Source organism: Lepus europaeus, chromosome 17 (assembly GCF_033115175.1).
Source record: "Lepus europaeus isolate LE1 chromosome 17, mLepTim1.pri, whole genome shotgun sequence".
In the NCBI taxonomy this organism is placed as follows: domain Eukaryota; kingdom Metazoa; phylum Chordata; class Mammalia; order Lagomorpha; family Leporidae; genus Lepus; species Lepus europaeus.
In genome coordinates this window covers 78,464,969-78,486,230 of record NC_084843.1, presented here as the reverse complement: position 1 = coordinate 78,486,230, position 21,262 = coordinate 78,464,969, and the positions used below count along the sequence as shown (strand labels likewise).

Here is a 21,262-nt window from a genome sequence, read left to right as displayed (position 1 = left end):
CCCAGGGGCCAGAAGCTTCCTCTGGGCTCCCACATGGGTGCAGGGGCCCAAGAACTTGGGCCATCCTCTGCTGTTTTCCCAGGTGCATTAGCAGGGAACTGGATGGGAAGTGGAGCAGCCAGGACTCGAACTTGTGTCCATGTGGGATGCCAGCATTGCAGGCAGCAGCTTAACCCACTGCACCATAGTACCGGCCACAAAACAAATTAAAATTTTTTAGAATTCAATTTACCTAGCTTTTTTCTTTAAATGTCTCACGTGGTAAGAAGAGAATCATAGGTTTATTAGATACTTAGTCTGTAACTTTTTGCTAATTGGAAATAAGGCAGGTTTTTAGAAAATGCATTTTGTGTGTGTGTGTGTGTGTGTGTATAAATAACTTATTTGCCTGTGTCTTTTAGATACCAGTAGTTTGCTATTTTGGCTTTTACTGTGATCTGTAAGGAAAAAGAACCTTTGTTGTGATGCACTACATAGTTGTGAATGTGTATTAAGTAAACATAAGTTTCATTAGGCCGGCGCCGTGGCTTAACAGGCTAATCCTCCGCCTTGCGGCGCGGGCACACCAGGTTCTAGTCCCGGTTGGGGCGCCGGATTCTATCCCGGTTGCCCCTCTTCCAGGCCAGCTCTCTGCTATGGCCCGGGAAGGCAGGGGAGGATGGCCCAAGTGCTTGGGCTCTGCACCTGCATGGGAGACCAGGAGAAGCCTGGCTCCTGGCTTCGGATCAGTGAGATGCGCTGGCCGCAGCGGCCATTGGAGGGTGAACCAACGGCAAAAAGGAAGACCTTTCTCTCTCTGTCTCTCACTATCCACTCTGCCTGTCAAAAAAAAAAAAAAAAAAGTAAACATAAGTTTCACAAATGTTTATCATTACCACATGAACTGTATTCTGATACTCTCTATTGCCTTTTATTAAAAAAATTCTGATCCACCAAATTGATTTCATGATCTGTCAGTGGGTTGGTACTCATAGGCCATAGTAGTTTGAAAAACACTGGTATATAGGATTGAAAGTAAAATTTTTACCTTATGTTATCAAGTTGACTATTCTGAAGGAGTTCGTGTATTGAAACGCTCTAATGTAGTTTAGTAGCTGGCTAAAAAGAGAAGAAAAAAAAAAAACTAAAACTAAAAAAAATGAAATGCAAACCAAAAAAAGAACCTCCTGCTAGGAGGGTAACCAAATGTTATTTAGCTTTTGTTTTCCAGACTTGAAAATTTAATTGATTAGAAGGTATTGAACCAAGAATGGAGGCTACAAACTTTGACAAATGAAAATTTAATATTGAGATATTGTAGCTCAATTACTTCATTTATGTTAAGTTGCCTTATGCATTTTATTTTTGCATAACCAAGAAACTTGACAGTTCTTGATGGATACAAAATTAGTACACCATAAAATATTACATATCATGAAAATATAGAAAAAAAATAAAAAATCAATGAAAGATACCGTTACCAGGCCTCACATAATGGCTTGTATTTGAACACTTGGAAATACTAGAAAAGGGCATTTCACATCAGAGAAACAGATATAGGAAAGCAGAAAAGTTTGCTGTGTTGAAGAAATAAAAGTAGCCCACTTGGATGCACGTTTTCCAGAGACAGTTTTGGAGTAGAGAACTAACATTTCTTGCAGTCACAGATGATAGTAGTATGTATTTGAATGGGATGAAAATAGGTGAATAAGAAATCATTAAAATAGAGAAGAAATGAGCTTGAAGTATGACGGTATCTATGGAAATAGAAAAGGTGATTTGCCAAGACTTTAGAGTAAAATTGACATTTGGCCCCTGATTAGCATTAATTTATTCAAAAGTATACAGCTTTTTGCCGTGCAGTTCTCAGAACACAACTGTGGATAAAACATGTTCTTTGCCCTCACAGAACTTTTAGTCCAGTGGGGAACTCATACACTTCAATTCAGGGCAGTGCATGTGCTGCCCTGGAGGACAGCCAGGCGTGCTGTGGGAGTCAGCACTGAAATAACTTGAGGCCTCACAGATGAGTACTTGACCAGGCACAGTGAATTGCAGGCAAAACAAGAGAAACGCCTGTGTTGGTTTAGAGGTGAGACTGGTACTTTTCAAGCAGTGCTTGTGGCGAGAACCTGGGGTTAGAGAGGGAAGGATCTAGTAAGAGACCAGGGCCAAATGACCCAGAGCTCTGGGATCCTAATGAAGGAGAGCAGAAGGGAACTGGGTTTTGATTTTAAGCAAGGGACACTCTGGATCTAATTTGCATGTTAGAATGATTCTTTCAGATAAGATGTCTGTGACAAACTTAGCAAAAGACAGTGCTCCAGAGAAGTTAAGCAAGTACAGGGGAGGAAGTGCAAGCTGGAGCACACAAGGGTTGGGAGTCAGTAGTGGTTGTCAGCTAATATCAATTGCGACCACGTTCCCTCACACTGCCTGGTGTCTTGTCTCCACTTTTGCTTCTCTGATTACAAAGCTAATGCTCTGAGTTTCTTTCCCACTTCCGAGTCCCTTGGGCAGAGTTTAATTGGTTCCTTAAGTCTCATGTCTAATTAGCTGTGGCTAGAAGAGCAGGGTCATGTAATACAAAGGTTACTGCTTCAGAGCCCACTCTTCTCACAGTTAAGGTGGTTCTGTGAGTCCTGGGCTGGATAGATTCTCAGAAGGAAGCAACTCTGCAGAGTGAAGAAGGGAATTAGAGGCAGGGAGCCCCTTTAGATACAAAATCCAGGCAGTAGATAATGTTGGCCTGTGTTAGGGTGCTAAGAAGAAAACAGATTTGTGGTAGCTTCAGGGTTGCACCTCCAGAGTTTCGTGGTACATTGGATGTGGGAGGATGAGAGTCAGAAGCGTCTCTGTTTCTGACTTGAATACTGCATGAGTGATGATAGTAATCCCTGAGCCGGAAAGAACACAGGGAAGCAAATTTGGTGGGTTTTGAGAGGGCTGGAGGGTTCTTTTCTGCACAAGCACAGTTTTAGGTAGTGTTGTGACATCTAAGTGGAGATAACTAGTAGATATTCAAATTTATTCATCTACAGCAGAGGAAAAACTCCACAGTTTAGGAATTCTTTATAGTTTATAATTGAAACTATGAGAGGGTATCAGATTGCCCTGGGAACATGTAACAAGAGAAGAGGCCAAGATAGCCTTGAAGAGAATCTCATAGGAGAGCTAGTTTGAGGGGTGAGGGGACCTTACAAGGGAGACTTGGAAGGAATGCAAAAGGTCAAGAAAAATCAGAAGTATGCAGTGTTTCAGAAAAGAGAATGTGGTCAGCAGGATCAGGTGCTGCTGGGCAGAAAGAAAAAGTAAAATTCTGTTGAGTTTCAGAACATTGAGCTTGTGGATGACCTTGTTGAGTGAATTTAATGGGACTGGTGAAAATAGAAACAGAATTGAGGACTCTGGGAGGTGAAGAGATCCAAATATTAGCAATACTTAAGCAATTTGGCCATGAGAAGGAGACAGAGGAGCCTGCAGCTAGAAGTGGTTATGCAGTGAAGTAAGCTTAGTAAGTGTGGGTATGTATTTTTTAAAACTGCAGGGTCTTGACTGTACTTGAGTGCTAGGAGAAAGTGTAATAATCAGTTGAGCAAGATCAGGAGAGTTTCATAGCATTGAAATGGCGAAGAATAAAACAGAAGTATATATGGGGTGGCCGGTTTAATGACTCAAAGTTGAGATATTTCCTGACTTATTTTCTCTAAGAATTGGTTGAAATTATCTATACAGGATGGAGAATGTCCAGGCCATACAAAGCCCATCAAAACCATTTGGTCTGGCCCTTCCAAGGCAGCCTCAGGCAGGGCTCGAAATTCAATAAATCTACAGCAGGCTAATCTTTAAGTTGATAATGTTGTAGGGCCCATGAATGATGCTACAGATATACATATGGCCCTTGGTGGGAAATGGTTCCCTGCCCCTGCTCTACAGATAAGGTGGGGTTCAAGATTTAAGGAGGAGGGGAACAATTTGAAACAGATATTGTTGAAATTGAAAAAATAGATGATGAGGAAGTGTGGTGGAATGAGAAGGCCATGCCAAGATGGCCTCTGGCAACAGAAACTGCCTGACAACAGGCTATGATTGGATGGCTTTGGAAACCACATGACAATGGAGCCTGACTGGCAACAGCCTGTGATTGGATGGTTTCAGAAACCACATGACAACAGAGCCTGCCTGGCAACATGCTGTGATTGGATGGCTTTGGAAACTGCCTGGTAACAGGATGTGATTAGTTAGGGCATAGACCACCCCTTGACCGGATTGGCTGCCTTGGCTATATAAGCAGCTGTAGCAACTGAAATAAACGAGTCTGCAGGCTACTTGCCTCAGGCCTGCTTTCACCTGACTCCTGGGGTCTGTGTGGTGACTCCGTGCCTCTTGTCCCCACCACACTCCTCCTCTCACAACGTATAAACGTCAACATCTGCCGTGCCAACCTGACTGAGAGAGAGCGTGTCAAACTCGGCGATGTCCCCCTTTGATTTCGGCAAGTAGGCCCCTCGGTGTTTTGTGTGCTATTCGGTTCTGTGAGGGTGAGCACAGAACCCCCTCCTACACTCCTTTCCTTGTCTTTGTCCTGACTCCAGGTTAGGCACACACCGCCCAGAAGTTAACACCGCTTCTCGGCTCCTCCTTTTACTTTCGGTTCGCCTGGCGGATTCACACAGGGACTGATCATCCCAGAATTCGGAACCAAGTCATCTTCCCTCACTCGAGAGAGGTGACACTCTGGAGACACCGTGTGGGCGTACGGCCTTGACCTAACGAATCAAGGAAGTCCCCCACTAAGCACAGGACATACATACGATCTGATACACCACTGTCTCTTTGTCTTAATGTAGGGAACCCCTGCAGAATGCCATCAGCCGCTGAGGTGCTAGGAATTTGCTTTGTTATGGCAGCAGTGCTGTGCGTGTCTTTCCTTTGGCTAGAGGTGGCATGGCGCGCCGCTCTTAAACATTCAAACATGGGAAAGATACGCCCCTCTCAGAAGCCCACACAGATTACCAAACATAATGAATCTGTGAGTGATAAGAGCCTGTCACTCCAGGTCTCTGCCTCATAGGCAACAGTTGATGACTGAGAGAGAGAGAGAGAGAGAGAGACAGAGGGAGAGAGAGAGAGAGAGAGAGAGAGATCTTCCATCCGCAGCCGGAGCTGTGCCAATCTGGAGCCAGGAGCTTCTTCTGGGTCTCCCACATGGGTGGCAGGGACCCAAGGCTTTGGCCCATCTTCTGCTTTCCCAGGCCATAGCAGAGAGCTGGATTGGAAGAGGAGCAGCTGGGACTAGAACTGGTGCCCATATGGGATGCCAGCACTTCAGGCCAGGGCTTTAACTTGCTGTGCCATGCCGGCCCCAAAGATTTGTTTATTTACTTGAAAGTCAGAGTTACACAAGGAGAGGCAGAGAGAAAGAGAGAGGTCTTCCATCTGCTGGTTTACTCCCCAATTGGCCACAACAGCTGGAGCTGCGCCGATCCAAAGCCAGGAGCTTGTTCCAGGTCTCCTGTGTGGGTGCAAGGTCCCTAGGACTTGAGCCGTCTTCCACTGCTTTCCCAGGCCACAGCAGAGAGCTGGATCAGAAGTGGAGCAGCTGGGACCTGAACCAGCTCTCAAATGGGATGCCGGCACTGCATGCAACGGCTTTACCTGCTATGCCTCAGCGCTGGCCCCAGGATTCATGTATTTCTAAAAAAATCTTATGTTTTTAGTTTTTGGTCTTTGTTACTTTGTTGGTAGTGGAAAAAAGATTTTTATGACTCAGGTTTTATCCTGAGAAGGACAACTTGAAGAAGACATAGAATATAAAATTGAATCTGAGTGGTTGGTATAGGTTGTAGCTGGATAATTGAACTTTCTATTCATTTTCCAGGTCTTCAGCTTAGATTTGTCATATCTGGTTATCACAATCAAATGGAAATGCTGGTTTTCTCCCCGACTTGCTGAGCATTCAGATTGTGAAACAATGTAATTTATTCTAAAATTTGGTGATTTTTTTTTTCCTCTGCTGGGAACAGACACAGTTAATTACCTAAAGCTGTTTGTCACAAAATCATTTTTTCTAACACCTACCTAGCAGTTTTTAAAAATTATGATCATAATTACATTGCTGGCAAGATAAAGTAGAAGTAATTATATGTGGAGTTAATTAATATGAATAAAATTCTTTGTAAGATACATCTGGGACATTTCTCATTTGCTGTTCCTAATTTGTGGCTTTAGGCGGTGTCTGATGGTGGTTGAATGTGATTCTGAGAAACTTATTGGTAAAAGAATTTACAAAAGTTAAATTGTTAGAACATGTTAAGCATTTGAATTTTGCTTAAGGACTGAATTATTTTGTGTGGTCAGTTTTTGGATAGGTGATGATTTAGTTTAGTGTGTAGTACATTGTACAAAGGTACTTTTATTTATTTACTATTTTTATCTATTTGAAAGAGAACTCTCATCCAGTGGTTCACTCCCCAGATGCCTGCAGCTGCTGGAGCTGGGCCAGGACCCACATGGACGCTGGCAACTCCATTCAGGGCTCCATGTGAGCGGCAGGAACCTAGTTACTCGAGCCATCATGGCTGTGTCCCAGGAAGCTGGAGTTAGGGGCGACAGCCAGGTGTCAAACCCCAGGTATTTCCGTATGAGATGCAGGCATCTTGACTTGAATCTTAACCACTAGGCCCCGAAAGTTGTCTTAAAGTGAGGCAATCTTTGCTGTGGAAAACTTGTAAAAATCTTTGTAGAAATGTGTGAGTGTGAGTTTTTCTTATATTTAAAATGAAAATATCTTGAATATTTGGAAAGTTGAGTAATATTACAAATTAGAATAAAAAGTAGCTGTGAAGTATTGAGATGTTTAATAAATAACATGAATATCTGAATGAGGTCTCAAAATGTGCTCTGAGGCTTAGTAATTTTATATAAATGTTACCAGTTAGTTAAATCTGTTATCTTCAAAATACAGAAATTGTCAAGAATCATTTTGTGGTTGGAATGTAGTAAACCTGTAAACTCAGTTAAGAATTAAATCTGCTTTATGACCAGATTTTATAAAACCCAATTGCAGAAGTACAGTCAGGCTTCCTTCTTCCCCTTTGTGGGTGGGGTCAGATTTTCCTAGAAAGGAGGGCAAACTAGATAAAATTGGTGTGCTTTAGTAAAAGGAACTTGAGGGGGTGGGCGGGTGGGGCATGGGGGCAGGTCATTTCTTGGCTGTAATAATTTCTTTCTGCACTCTGGGGCAACTAATGAAACCTGCTAATTATACTGATGTCTAAAGGACTTAGCCTCTATTTTCTTAAAAGGTCTGTGGGTGTAGGACCCCAACCTCTTTGTAAGAGTGTAGTGTAGAGAAGGGAGAAAGGAGAAAGCAGAATTTCAGGGCCTGAGCTGTGGCGCAGCAGGTTAAAGCCCAAGCCTGCAGTACTGGCATCCCATATGGGCACAGGTTCCAGTCCCAGCTGCTCCACTTCCGATCCAGCTCTCTGCTGTGGCCTGGGAAAGCAGTAGAAGGTGGCCCAAGTCCTTGGGCCCCTCCACCCACGTGGCAGACCTGGAAGAAGCTCCTGGCTTCAGATCAGCTCAACTTTGGCCGTTGTGGTCATCTGGTGAGTGAACCAGTAGATGGAAGACCTCCCTCTCTCTCTGGCTCTACCCCTCTCTGTAGCCTTATCTTTCAAATAAATAAAATAAATCTTTAAAAAAAACCCAAAAACTAGAGTCTCAAATTAACAGGGGAATGGGGCTGGTGCTGTGGTGTAGTAGTAAGCCTCTGCCCGCAGCAGTGGTTTCTGTCCCGGCTGCTCCTCTTCCATTCCAGCTCTCTGCTGATGGCTTGGAGAAACAGTGGAAGGTGGCCCAAGTGCTTGGGTTCCTGCACCCACTTGGAAGACCTGGAAGAAGCTCCTGGCTTCAAATCAGCCCAGCTCTGGCCATTGCAGCCATCTGGAGAGTGAACCAGCAGATGAAAGACCTTTCTTTCTGTCTCTCCCTCTCTCTGTCTATAACTTACCTCTCAAATAAATAAATAAAATCTTAAAAAAACTTTACAAGGCATTGTCAGGAAAGAGCTCAGATGAATTAATTTTTATAAAATCCTAACCTTTTTTTTTTTCTTTTTTTTAAATTTTTATTTGACAAGTAGAGTTATAGACAGATAGAAAGGTCTTCCTTCCGTTGGTTCACTCCTCAAATGGCCGCCACAGCTGGCGCTGCGCCGATCCGAAGCCAGGAGCCAGGTGCTTCCTCCTGGTCTCCCATGCAGGTGCAGGGCCCAAGCACTTGGGCCATCCTCCACTGCCTTCCCGGGCCACAGCAGAGAGCTGGACTGGAAGAGGAGCAACCGGGACTAGAAACCGGCACCCATATGGGATGCCAGCGCCGCAGGCAGAGGATTAACTAAGTGAGCCATTGGCGCCAGCCCCATAAAATCCTAACCTTTATCTAGAAGCCTTATTATTTAAATGCTTACTGTATTAACATCACATACATGAATTTAACTTTTGAATATCTATTCATGTCTTACAGACAATTAATAGTTAAAATAGTACAGCTAATTCTGTCCATCCCAGTGAGTTTATGCCCTTGCAGATAGGAATCTGTTTTCTCTTAATTTCTACATGTTTTCCATATGGTAAATGTCCCATTTAGAGTGTCTCTAGTTTAAATAAAACATGTGCCTAAAAGTTACCATAAATTATTGTATGCCAGAAAATTTTAGGGTTATTTTGGATATGCCAGTTTTTTGGATTGAATGGAAGAGCACGTACCGGGTTAGAAGAGTCACTGTGGGACAGGTGTTCTGTCACTGTGGATTAAGCTGCTATTTCGGTCACCAGTGTCCCACATCAGAGTGCTGGCTCCTCCACATCTGACTTAACTTCCTGCTAATGCACCTGGGAAGGCAGCAGGTGATGGCCCTAGTATTTAGGTTCCTGCTCCCTATCTAGGGAGACCTGGATGGAGTTCCTGGCTCCTGACTTCTGCCTGGCCCAGTGCCAACTGTTCTGAGCATTTGGGGAATGAACCAGGGAATAGATGCTTTCTCTGTCTCTCTCTCTCTCTTCCTCCCTCCCTCCCTCCCTCCTCCCCCTTAAATAAATTAATTTAAAAAAAAAAAATCTTTTGTGGCTGATGCTGTGATGTAGCAGGTAAAGTTGCTGCCTATAGTGCCAGCATCCCATAAGGGCGCTGGTTTAAGTCCCAGCTGCCCCATTTCTGATCCAGCTCTCTGCTGTGGCCTGGGAAAGCAGTGGAATACAGCCCAAGTCTTTGGGCCCCTGCCACCCGCACAAGAGACCTGGAGGTAGCTCCTGGCCCCTGGCTTCAGATCGGCGCATCTCTGGCCATTGCAGTCAGTTGGAAAGTGAACCAGTGGATGGAAGACCTCTCTCTCTCCTCTGCCTCTCCTTCTATCTCTGTGTAACTCTGACTTTCAAATAAATAAATAAATCCTAAAAAAAAAAAAAAAAAACCTTTTTAAGGGCCAGTGATGTGCCATAGCAGGTTAAGCCTCTGCCTGCAGCACTGTCATCCCATATGGGCGCCAGTTGAGTCCTTCATGCTCCACTTCAATCCAGCTCCCTGCTAATGTGCCTGGGAAAGCAGCAGGAGGTGGCTAAAATGCTTGGGCCCCTGTACCCACGTGGGAGACCTGGGAATCTCTGGGCTCTTGGCTTTGACTTGGGCTATCCCCTGCCATTGCAGCCATTTGGGGAATGAACCAGCAGGTGTCTGTCTCTCTGTAATTCTGCCTTTCAAATAAATAAATCTTTTAAAAAATCATTTTTAAAAATGAAAGAAAGTGTGTAATGGCACACTTAGAATGGTTGAAGTTTCCTTACCTCACAAAAGTCAGTATAAAATGTTTTGTTTACAAGACACACATACAAACTTCTGAACACTAATCCTTATGTATATTTAAATTGGATCATCACTAAGGTAGATGAAAAATACAGGGCAGGCATTTAACACAGTAAGTCTAATGCAGTTAAGAAGTTGCTTGGGTCATCTGTATTTCATATCAACAAATTGTTTGAGTTCCAGCTCCAGCTCCATCCCTGATTCCAGCTTCCAGCTCATACAGTCCCTGGGAGGCAGTGGTGATGACTCAAGTGATTGGGTCCCTGCCACCCACATGGAGACCTGGATTGGATTCTGAGTTCTGCGCACCTTCTACCCCTTTTCCCCAACCTACCACACTGTGGCTTTGGCCTGGCCCAATCCCACTGATGCAAGCATTTTGGGAGTGAATCAGAGGATGTGAGCTCTGTGTCTTTCTGTCTGTCTTTGAAGTAATATATGTATATATTCCATATACATATAAATATATACACGCACATGCATACACATATACATATATAATGTACATATGAAAAAAATAAAAGGCCAAAAGACAGTAAATAAATATTTGTACTACGTTCATTCAACTTCAGAGATGGTAGATAAGTATTCTAAAAGGTTTATTCCTGCCTACTGGTTTTATATAATTTTGTTTTCATAAGTTTCTAAAACCTTAGTACTTATTCATAGTTTATTTGTTGTGGGGATTATGGGAGCTTTGTGAAAGAGCGTCTGAAGTCAATTGGTTAAATTCTAAGGTTATCCAACTTGGTTGGATATTGCAACTTGGTCTTTTATTAGTTTTCATTATTGCCTTTGATTTTACTTTGGTATTTATTTTAAGGTTTATTTATGTTTTTAAAAGGCAGGGTGAGAGAGAGAGAGAGGAACAGAGAAATCGTTCATCTGGTTCACTTCCTAAATGACTGCAACAGCTAGGGCTGAGACAGGAGGAAACCAGAAGCCAGGAGCTCTACCCTGGTCTCCCACAGGGTGGCAAGAACGTTAGTCCTTGAGCCTTTATCTGCTGCTTCCTGGGTGCATTACCAGTCAGCCCTCTGATATGGGATGTAGCCATCCCAAGAGGTGGCTTAACTTGTGCCAAAATGCTAGCCCTGTGTTTTGGTGTTTTAATTAAGTCATTTTGAGTAGCCTCTTCTCTATTAAAAGGTGCAAAGGAAGAGATTTCATGTCAGCTTCTTAATTGAACTAGTGAGGGAAGAAATCAAAGCAGTATACCCCTCTGGGTGTCTGAGTACAGTGGGAAACATCACTAAGAGAATAAAAATGGGAGGAAGTAACTGGGACGTTACCAACTAGACATTTTCTTTCTAGAGCTCTTTTCTGTCTTACCGTGTTCCCCTCAGTTTTAAGAAGATAACCCTCACTTCATCATCTGTTCAATTACAAGGTTATTAAATAATTTTCCTTTTAATAATATGCATTGAGTAAGAATGGGAGAACAGTCTTGGTTTCTCAAGGAAGCAGTGAGTGAAACATAAAGGCAGTCTCCCTGTGGGCCCCTAGTGTGCTCAGGCCTGGGCTGGCTGCAGTACACCTCCAGTACTTTGCCACAGAACCACAAAGCCCAAGATTGGGCATCACTTTCACATCCCTGAGAAGTCAGTCTCCCAGGGTAGGGAAGGAAGACTAGCATATGTTATGAGAGACTTAAATGGCTATAACATGTTTTGGAAAGGAGAAAGGGTAAGATTATAAATAACATTGAAAATTAAGCTTTGAAAAATTCATGGAACTGAAATAGATGCATTTAGTGATCTGGAGACCAGTTGAGGACTTACAAGGAATGATGCTAAACTTAAGCACATTATACTGGCAGTGAAACAATAACCTGGTTTATTTGTGAGGCCAGGAAACTCAGTGTTTTCTGTAAGAGTCTGGTCAGACTACATTAGTTGGGTCTACCTTCATGGTATCTGTCCTCGGTATACAGAGCTGTCATTTCAAAGGTTGTTATCTGACTGCTGAGGAAGCAGCAATTCCATACCCTGGATAGGTCCAGCAGCATGTGGTTCTACCTCCTGCCCATAACTGATGAGACTGGGGCAGGCCTCTGACCCAAGACTAATGGCATGAAAAGTGGCCAACATGAACACTACAGAAACAAGTCATGGAGATTAATCATTTTGTTTCTCTTTCCTATAAATTACTCCTGGAAAGGAGGAGAATGGCAGGCAGTTCATAATGGGAACTTAAAGTTAGTTAGTTTGTTCTTTTATTCAGTCCACACCTATTTGAATGCCTGTTGTTTGCCAGCTACTATTTTAGGCTCTAGTGATTCATTCATGAAAACAGCAAAGCTCATGCTTTCATGGAACTTTGAATAGAGCAAGTAATAAGCATGTAATAGGATGTCAGAAATGATAAATGCTATGAAAACAATGAAGTACAGTGAGGGGGGAGAGAGTAATTGCAGGGTACCATTTTAGATAGGGTACTTATGTATACACTGTGTGTGTGTGTGTATATATATATATATATATATGTCAGTGACTGTAGCTCTACAGAGAGATTTGTCATAAAGAATTGGCTCACGTGGTTATGGAGACTGATAGGTTCCAAGATCTGCACTTGGCAAGCTGCAGACCCAGCAGAGTTGATGGTGTAGTTGCAGTCTGAGTCCAGAGACCTGAGAACTGGGAGACCAAATGGTGTAGTACTTGAGCCATCATCTGCTGCTTCTTGGGCTGCACGTTAGAAGGAAACTGGTTTGGAAGCAGGACAGCTGGTACTCAAACCAGGCATTCTGAAATGGGATGCAGGCATTCCAAGTGGTGACTGAACCACTGCACCAGACGCTTGCCCCTCAGTCTTTTTACTCTGTTCCAGCCTTCAACTGAGTGGCTGAGGCCAGCCACATTATGCAGGGCAGTCTGCTTGACTCAGTTTATCAGTTTCATTGGTAAAGTCATCCAAAGGGGCCGGCACTATGGCGTAGTAGGTTAAGCCTCTGCCTGTGGTGTGCTGGCATCCCATATTGGTGCTGGTTCTAGTCCTGGCTGCTCCACTTGCAATCCAGCTTTCTGCTTATGGCCTGGGGAAACAGCAGAGGATGGCCCAAGTGCTTGGCCCCTTCACGTGGGAGACCCGGAAAAACTTCTGGCTTTGGATTGGCCCCACTCTGGCGATTGCGGTGTTTGGCAAGTGAACCAGCCAGTGGATGGAAGACCTCTCTGTCTCTCTGTGTCTCCCTCTCCCTCTCTCTGTAGCTCTGCCTCTCCAATAAGTAAATAAATCTTAAAAAAAAAGTCATCTGTATAAAGGGGGGGGGGGCGCTGTGGTGTTGTGGGTAAAGACGCCGCCTGCAGTGCCGGCATCCCATATTGGGCACCAGTTCGAGTCCCGGCTGCTCTACTTCCGATCCAGCTCTCTACTATGGCCTGGGAAAGCAGTAGAAGATGGCCCAAGTCCTTGGGCCCCTGCATCCACGTGGGAGACCAGGAAGAAGCTCCTGGCTCCTGGCTTTGGATCGGCACAGCTCTGACCATTGTGGGAAATTGGAGTGAACCAGAGTGTGGAAGACTCTGTCTCTGCTTCTCTCCCTGTGTAACTCTAACTTTCAAATTAAATAAACACATCTTTAAAAAAAAAAAAAGTCATCCAAAACACCTTCACAAAAACACCCAAAATAATGTCTGATCAAATATCTGGACACAAAATGTACTAGACAAGTTAACTCACAAAAGTAACCATCACAGATGGCGTTTGTTAGTAGCCACAGGAACAGGATAAACTACATCCTGTATCAGAATATGTGATTCAAATCCTGTCTCCTCCATGCTTCCAATCCAGCTTCTAGGTAATGTTCATGGGAGGCAGAGAATTATAGCCCAAGTACTTGGGTTCATGCCACCTACGTGGGAGGCCTGTATGGAATTGATCTGAATGGAGTTCTGGGCTCTTGGTTTCTGCCTGGCCCAACTCTGGCTGCTGGGGACTTTTGTAAGAGTGAATCAGCTAATAGAAGATTGCTGGCTCTCCCTCTCCCTCTCCTTCCCCCTCTCCCCTTCTCCTTCCCTTCACCTTTTTTTTCTTTGAAGATCTTATTTAATTACAGAGAGATGGAGAGACAGTGTAGTCTTTTTTTTTTTTTTTTAAGATTTTATCTATTTATTTGAGAGGTAGAGTTACAGATGGTGAGAGGGAGAGGCAGAGAGAAAGGTCTTCTCTCTGATGGTTCACACCCCAAATGGCCGCAACAGCCGGAGCTGTGCCGATCCAAAGCCAGGAGCTTCTTTCTGGTCTCCCATACAGGTTCAGGGGTCCAAGGACTTGGGCCATCTGCTGCTGCTTTCCCAGGCCACAGCAGAGAGCTGAATTGGAAGAGCAGCCGGGACTAGAACCGGCACCCATATGGGACGCTGGCACTGCCGGTGGAGGATTAACCTCCTGTGCCACAGCACTGGCCCTGAGAGTAAGGTCTTTCATCTGATGGTTTACTCCCCAAATGGCTGCAACAGCCAGAGCCAGGTCCATCTGAACCAGGAGGCAGGAGCTTCTTCCAGATCTCCCACGCCACTGCAGGGGCCCAAGCCCTTCGGCTGTCTTCCACTGCTTTCTCAGGCCATTAGCAGAAGAGGAGCAGCCAGGACTTGAATTGGCCCCCATATGGGATGCCCGCACTACAGGCAAAGGCTTAACCTACTGTGCCACAGCACCAGCTCCGTTCCATCCTTTCAATTGATGAAAATAAACATTTAAAGCAAGATGAGCTCTAAGTCACCTTGACTTACTGCCATCTTTAATTCTGAACCTTGTAGCATTGCCTGAATTACTTCCGGTGCCTGTAATGTTTATATGACTACACTGAACTCATTCTTTTCTCTTTAAGCCCATTATTATTTAGTTTAACTTGTTTGTAAGCTTACCAGATGCCACAGATCATGTAGACATTAAATTGGACAACTGGGAGGAAATGAGCACTTTCCTTGAAAAACAGACTACCAAAGCTCATTTAAGAAGAAGAGTTCTATATCTATAAAAGAAGTTATGCTTACAGTTAAAAATCTTCCCTCAAAAAAACCCAAAATCCTCATGCTAAAAAGTTTCCCTGAGGTTTTCTATAGAACATTTAAGGATGAAACAGTATCAGCTCCATACAGGGCTTTCAGAAAATCATAAAATGCATTGTTAATACTCTTTTATTAAGTCAGTATTATCGTAGTATGATAGAAAACTGCGGACCAATGTCTTCCATGAAAATGATGAAGAACCTTCATTTAGATTTTAATCTGATGAATCAATGTTGAAAGAGAATTATACTTTTTGATGAAGTGGAATTCATCCTAGGAATGCAAAATTGGTTTAACATTTGAAAATCAATGTAATCATATAAACCAACTAAGAGAGAAAACTATGTAATTATCTCAGTAGGTAGAAAAATTTGACAGAATTTAGTGTCAGTATCTGTTAATGATTTTTGAAACTGTCAGTAAAATAAAATTTGAAGGAAACTTTGTCAGCCTGTTAAAGAATAGCTGATAAAATGCTGTGATACACATCGTACTTAGAATTGAAAGACTGAATGCTTTCTCTGTAAGATCAGGAGCAAGAGAATGATGTTTCATCATTTTTATTCAGCATTGTGTGGAAATTCTATTTAGAGCAGTAGGGCAAGAAAAAGAATTCAAAAGCATCCAAATTGGAAATGGGAGTAGAACAGCTTGTTAGTGTAGAAAATCTCATAAAGATCCACAGAAAAGGCTAAGACATACATGAGCTTAGTATAAAGACAATATATACAATCAGTTTTTTAAAGGTTTATATTTATTTGAAAGGCAGAGTCAGAGAGAGAGAGAAAGAGGAGGTCTTCTATATGCTAGTTTACTTCCCACATGGCTGCAATGGCCAGAGCTGGGCCAGTTTGAAGCCAGGAGCCAGGAGCTTCTTTCTGGTCTCCCATGTGGGTGCAGGGACCCAAGGACTTGGGCCATCCTCTGTTGTTCTCCCAGGCACATTAGCAAGGAGCTGGATTGGAAGCGGAACAGCTGATACTTAAACCGGAACCTATATGGAATGCCAGTGCCACAGACAGCTGCTTTACCTGCTAATCCACAGCACCGGCCCCTATACAAGTCAATTTTAGGGACAGGTGTGTAGCCTACCAGTGAAGGCCCCTGTATCTCACATCAGGTTCACAGAGTAGTACATGGGTTAGATTTCTAACTCCTGATTCTCTGTGAGTTCAAAATTATTTCAAGATAAAATGGTCTTCTAAAAAAGATACTGGTAAGAAGATAGACAAGTCACCGAGTAGCAGAAAATAATTGCAAAATTTCTCATAAAAGATGTGTATCCAGAATATATAAATAAATATTATAAGTCAGTAGCAGGAACCATTTTTATAAGTAAAAGAATCAAATAGTTACTTCACCAGAAAGATACATGAGTGTCAGATAAACCCATGACAAGGTTCTCAGAAGCATTAGTTATTGGGAAATGCAAAACACAGTGAAATACCTCTGTACACCCACTAGTACAGATAAGATTAAGTGACAGTCACTGGAATGTGGAGCATCTGGAACTGTCGTATGTTGGTGTAGATGAAAAATTAAATGGAGAGTTTAGCAATTTTTTCTAAAATAAGAGACTCAACAATCCTAGTCCGAGGTATTTACCCAAGATGAATGGGAAAAATAAGTAACTGTGAATATTTATACTAGCATCATTCATGATAGTAACCGCCAAACTGGAAGCAACACAATGTTCAAGTGATACATACACATTGTAGAATACTACTCCTCGGTAAAAAAAAGTGTAATATGAATGTGTCTCAGAAGCATTAAGGGTAGTGAAAGAAGCCAAACAAAAAAAAAAAAAAATTTAAGGTTGATTTATGTGTTTGCTTTATTTATTTATTTGTTTGCTTCAAAGGCAGAATTACAGATGGTGGCCAGGAGCTTCTTTCGGGTCTCTCACGTGGGTGCTGGGGCCCAAGTACTTGGACTATCTTTCTGCTGCTTTCTCAGGCTAATTAGCAAGGAGCTGGATTGGAAATGGAGCATCTGGCACTCAAATTGGTTCCCATGTGGAATGCTGGCACTGCAGGTGGTGGCTTAATCCTCTGCCCCACTGCACAGGCCTCCAAAGATTGATTTATTTGAAAGGCACAGTTGCAGAGACAGAGACAGAGGAAGAGAGAGGCTGGACTCCATCCATGTCTTCCATGTGGGCCACCTTTCGCTGCTTTCTCAGATGCATTAAGGGAGCTGATTTGGAAGTGGAACAGCCATACTCAAACTAGTGCACATGTGGGGTGCTGTTGCTGCGGGCAGTGACTTAACCCACTGTGCTGAATGACATGCTGTGTGGGTTAATTTATATGCAGATTGAGAAAGCTAAGTATTTGAAGGCTACAGGTTGTGGGGGGAGTGTTCAGAGATGGACTATATTGGAAACATTTTGAAGTGATGGAGATGTTCTTTCTCATGATTTTGGTATTGATTGCAGGATTGTATACATGTATCAGAACTCATCAGGTTGTAAGGTTGTTTCTGCTGCCTAGGAAGCTCCCTTCTCTCCCTGCCTGGTTAACTCATACTCAGGGTTCAGATCTTGGGTAAACACCATGTCAGGGGAATCAGTTTGTGAGCCCAGACTAGCATAAAGCTTCTCTGGCTTCTTGCCCCCTTCCTTCGTCACCCTTGTCACAGTGTTAATTGCAGCTGGGCAAGTATTAATGATCCTAAGGTCGCTTTCTCTGGCCTAACTACAGGCTCTGCAGGAGCTGGGTGCTGATTACTGCTAAGTTCACAGTACCCGGCATAAGCTGAGTCAGGTACTCGAGTAAATGTTGTGCGACTGAGTGTAAGCTGGTCAGGTTCTCTGAGCCCTGTGGTTAGAGCAGCCTGCTTAACCCTGGCATCTCTGTACTGCTCCTGGGGAGTTGTGACTATCCATGCTCAGCTGCTCGCCACAGTTCTGTTCAGACTTTGTGTGGACATCGCTGCTCTGTTTTGAGAGTAAAGAGAACCTTTCTTTGCCGTGGTTCTTTGAGCAGAAAGAGAAGTGTATCCTAAACATGCTCTTGACTTACTCACCCTTTTCTTTGGTTCCCAGCAAGGTAAGAAACTAAAAGATAGTTCAAAAAAGTTCGTAAAAATGCATATTAAGAAAACTATGCGGCCGGCGCCGCAGCTCACTAGGCTAATCCTCCGCCTTGCGGCGCCAGCACACCGGGTTCTAGTCCCGGTCGGGGCACCGATCCTGTCCCACTGACTTCCTGAAGTACCCTACTATTGTTGTCTTTAGCATATATTTTTTAAAGATTTATTTATTTATTGAAAGGCAGAGTTACAGAGAGGCAGAAGCAGATATAGAGAGAGGTCTGGCCGGCACCGCGGCTCACTAGGTTAATCCTCCGCCTTGTGGCGCCGGCACACTGGGTTCTAGTCCCGGTCGGGGCGCTGGATTCTGTCCTGGTTGTCCCTCTTCCAGGCCAGCTCTCTGCTGTGGCCAGGGAGTGCAGTGGAGGATGGCCCAAGTGCTTGGGCCCTGCACCTGCATGGGAGACCAGGAGAAGCACCTGGCTCCTGCCATCGGATCAGCGCGGTGCGCCGGCCGCAGCACGCCAACCGCGGCGGCCATTGGAGGGTGAACCAATGGCAAAAGGAAGACCTTTCTCTCTCTCTCTCTCTCACTGTCCACTCTGCCTGTCAAAAAATAAAAAAGAAAAGAAAAGAAAACTATGCATGAATTTCAATTTTTTGCACCAAAATATATTTATTATTTACTTCAATTTTCCATACTTTTTGAAGTACTGGTGCACTGAGCCCTCCTTTCTCTCTTCTTGATCTTGTATTTTCGATCCTGCTTCTTATCTCTTCAACTGTCACAGCCTCAACATAGGCATTACACCAGGAAGTTGTTTTGGAGGTCAGATTGTCTCACAGTGAAAGCACTTTGGTGTCCCCGTCTGTCAGGCAAGAAGAAGGCATGCTAACCAACCTGGGACCTGGCTGTTTGCTGTTCTTTCCACTGGACACGAAGGAAGAATGTTATTCCTGAGGAATGAAAGTTTGTCCGTTTGTCACAGCTCTCTAGCGAACATACAGAAAGGATGGGTTTTTAATATTAAACTCTGGAGGCGACTTTTACATTTAATTGTAATTATTTGCTTTCTTTTTTAATCTTTAGGTGAGTTAAGAGTATTTTAATAATGCCAATGGACTTCTATGTTGGGGAAACTGTTCATGTTAATTAAAGCTTTAAAAAAAACAGTCATTTAAGTATGGTGTATGCTAAGCAAGGCTCAGTAGTGTTCTTCTTTCTCGCTGTGTTTTTCAGTGAAACAGCTCTTCTAACATCTCAGCAGTCTTTGTTACTATCAGTAAACAGAAAGTAAAGACTTAAATTTTAAGATCAAACATTCTTTTTGTTAATGTCACATTTTCTTCCATTTTGCAGCTTCTTGGTGGATATTTGGATGAAGCCATTAAATTAATTGCTTGCCATCATGAGCAGAAGCAAGCGTGACAACAATTTTTATAGTGTAGAGATCGGAGATTCTACATTCACGGTCCTGAAGCGATATCAGAATTTAAAACCTATAGGTTCTGGAGCTCAAGGAATAGTCTGGTAAGTTTTCACTTGCAAAATTAGGCTTTTCTCCTCCTGTAGATACCTTGGTAGATAATTAACTTGCCTCAGCACATTAAATTAAAACTATAAAAATTAAAGCTATAACATGGTAAGTTGTTTTCTTCAGGGATTAATGTTCTTTTTTATTATTCATAAAATATAACTATAAACTAGCACTGACATCTTTAGGTGTAAACTATGGTAAAATACTTGGTCATACACCATGTAGAGACACATCTATGCACCAAGAAAGAGTAAGTGGCATGCTTGTTAATTCCATAGTACATCTATTCCCATAGCTAACTGGTTAAGAAGTCTCACTTCGTCATCACTGTCCTGCTGTAAGGAAACTGAAATTTCCTCCTCCTGGAGAACGTGCTCAGCTAATATCATCTCTCTGAATGTGTTTCAGAACTCACAAGTATCTTTAAAAATGATTTATAAGCTGATTCCTACAAAAGACCCAAGCTTTATGTATCAGTGTAATTCCTTATAAAGTGAAATGTGGAACACTTCTTGGGAGAGTTCTAATGATTCTGAATCATTAAGTTAGAAAATAAACAAGTGTTTGTGGAGGAATTTAAGCCACACACCCAAGCATAATTACATCTTTAATAACCTCCTCTTGACCATGTTTGTTTCAGGATCTATTTAGAAAGTCATGAGTGTTTATGATCTAGTGCATCTGCCAGGTTCTTAAAAAACTCTTGCACATATGCACCAAGAATCATGCATAGAGCTATTCTTTGCTGCACTATTTGTTTATTATAGCAAAAACTGGAAGCAGTACCAGGTCCATCAACAGAATAAAGTTTTGTGATGTAGTAATACAGTGATATACTATGTACCATTTAAAATGAACTGGAGCTATAGATATCAGCAAGGGCTAATTGCAGAGATGTACAGTCGAGTTTAAAAGCAAGCTGCAGATTTAATGTATACATACACACATAAATATACCATTTATAGGTAGTTTAAAACTTGCCAAGCAATGCCATATATTTCTGGATGCATACATAAGAAAAAAAGATGAAAACAGGCATGCAAACCAACTGAGGGTGTTGCTTACTTCTGCTAGAGAAATGGAAGAAGGCTTTGCCTAATTTTAAAAATTCATAGTAATTATGGTAAAATATTAAGATTAACAAATTTGTGTAACAACTACTGGCGTTGCCTTTTCTGTGTTCTTGAAATAATTTATATTTAAAACTACAAAATGAAAGTGATTTTATAAACTGTTGATTGACTGCTTATCATTCTAACTAAACACACTTAACCCACCACAAGTATAATTTTAAAGAGTCTATTATTGTTGGTCCTAGGATTCTGAAAGCCTCTTGGTTTAGATTTTTACTGTGATTTACTAACTTTGTGACTTCTAAGGCCATTTTCTCACTTAATTTACAACGTTCTAAGGATTATGTTACATTATTTAATAAACAGTGAGTAAAAAATACATTAATGTTTCTGTGTCATCATTTATGTTCCAGTACATGCTCCTTGAAAGTTGTTTTCTTTCTTTCTTTTTTTCCCTATTGGTAAGCAAGGTAGCAAGGTTTATTGGGGATAGGGCATCTGTAAGAATGGATGGGCACCTCTCCTGATAGAACCTGAGAGAGAGTGCCCTACCGTTTTCTTTTTTAAAGATTTATTTGAAAAGCAGAATGCCAGAGTGAGAGAGGGGGAGAGGCAGAAAGAGCCTTCTATCCACTGGTTTACTCCCAGATGGCCACAATAGCTGGGCTGGACCAGATTGAAACCAGAAGCCAAGAACTCCATCCAGGTCTCCCATGTGGTGGCAGGGGCCTGTGCACTTGGGCCATGCTCTACTGCTTTCCCA

At 42.7% G+C, this 21,262-nt stretch overlaps 1 protein-coding gene across 3 annotated transcripts in view; it reads left to right on the top strand.

Annotated features, from left to right (window-relative positions):
- Window positions 1–21,262, top strand: part of MAPK8 (mitogen-activated protein kinase 8) — a 114,073-nt gene that overhangs the window by 49,744 nt on the left and 43,067 nt on the right. For all 3 annotated transcript variants that reach the window (XM_062215063.1, XM_062215064.1, XM_062215066.1), the window contains exon 2: window positions 19,249–19,419. In XM_062215063.1, the coding sequence (XP_062071047.1) occupies window positions 19,298–19,419 (122 nt within the window). In that variant the 5' untranslated portion in view covers window positions 19,249–19,297. The remainder of the gene's footprint in view (window positions 1–19,248; window positions 19,420–21,262) is intronic.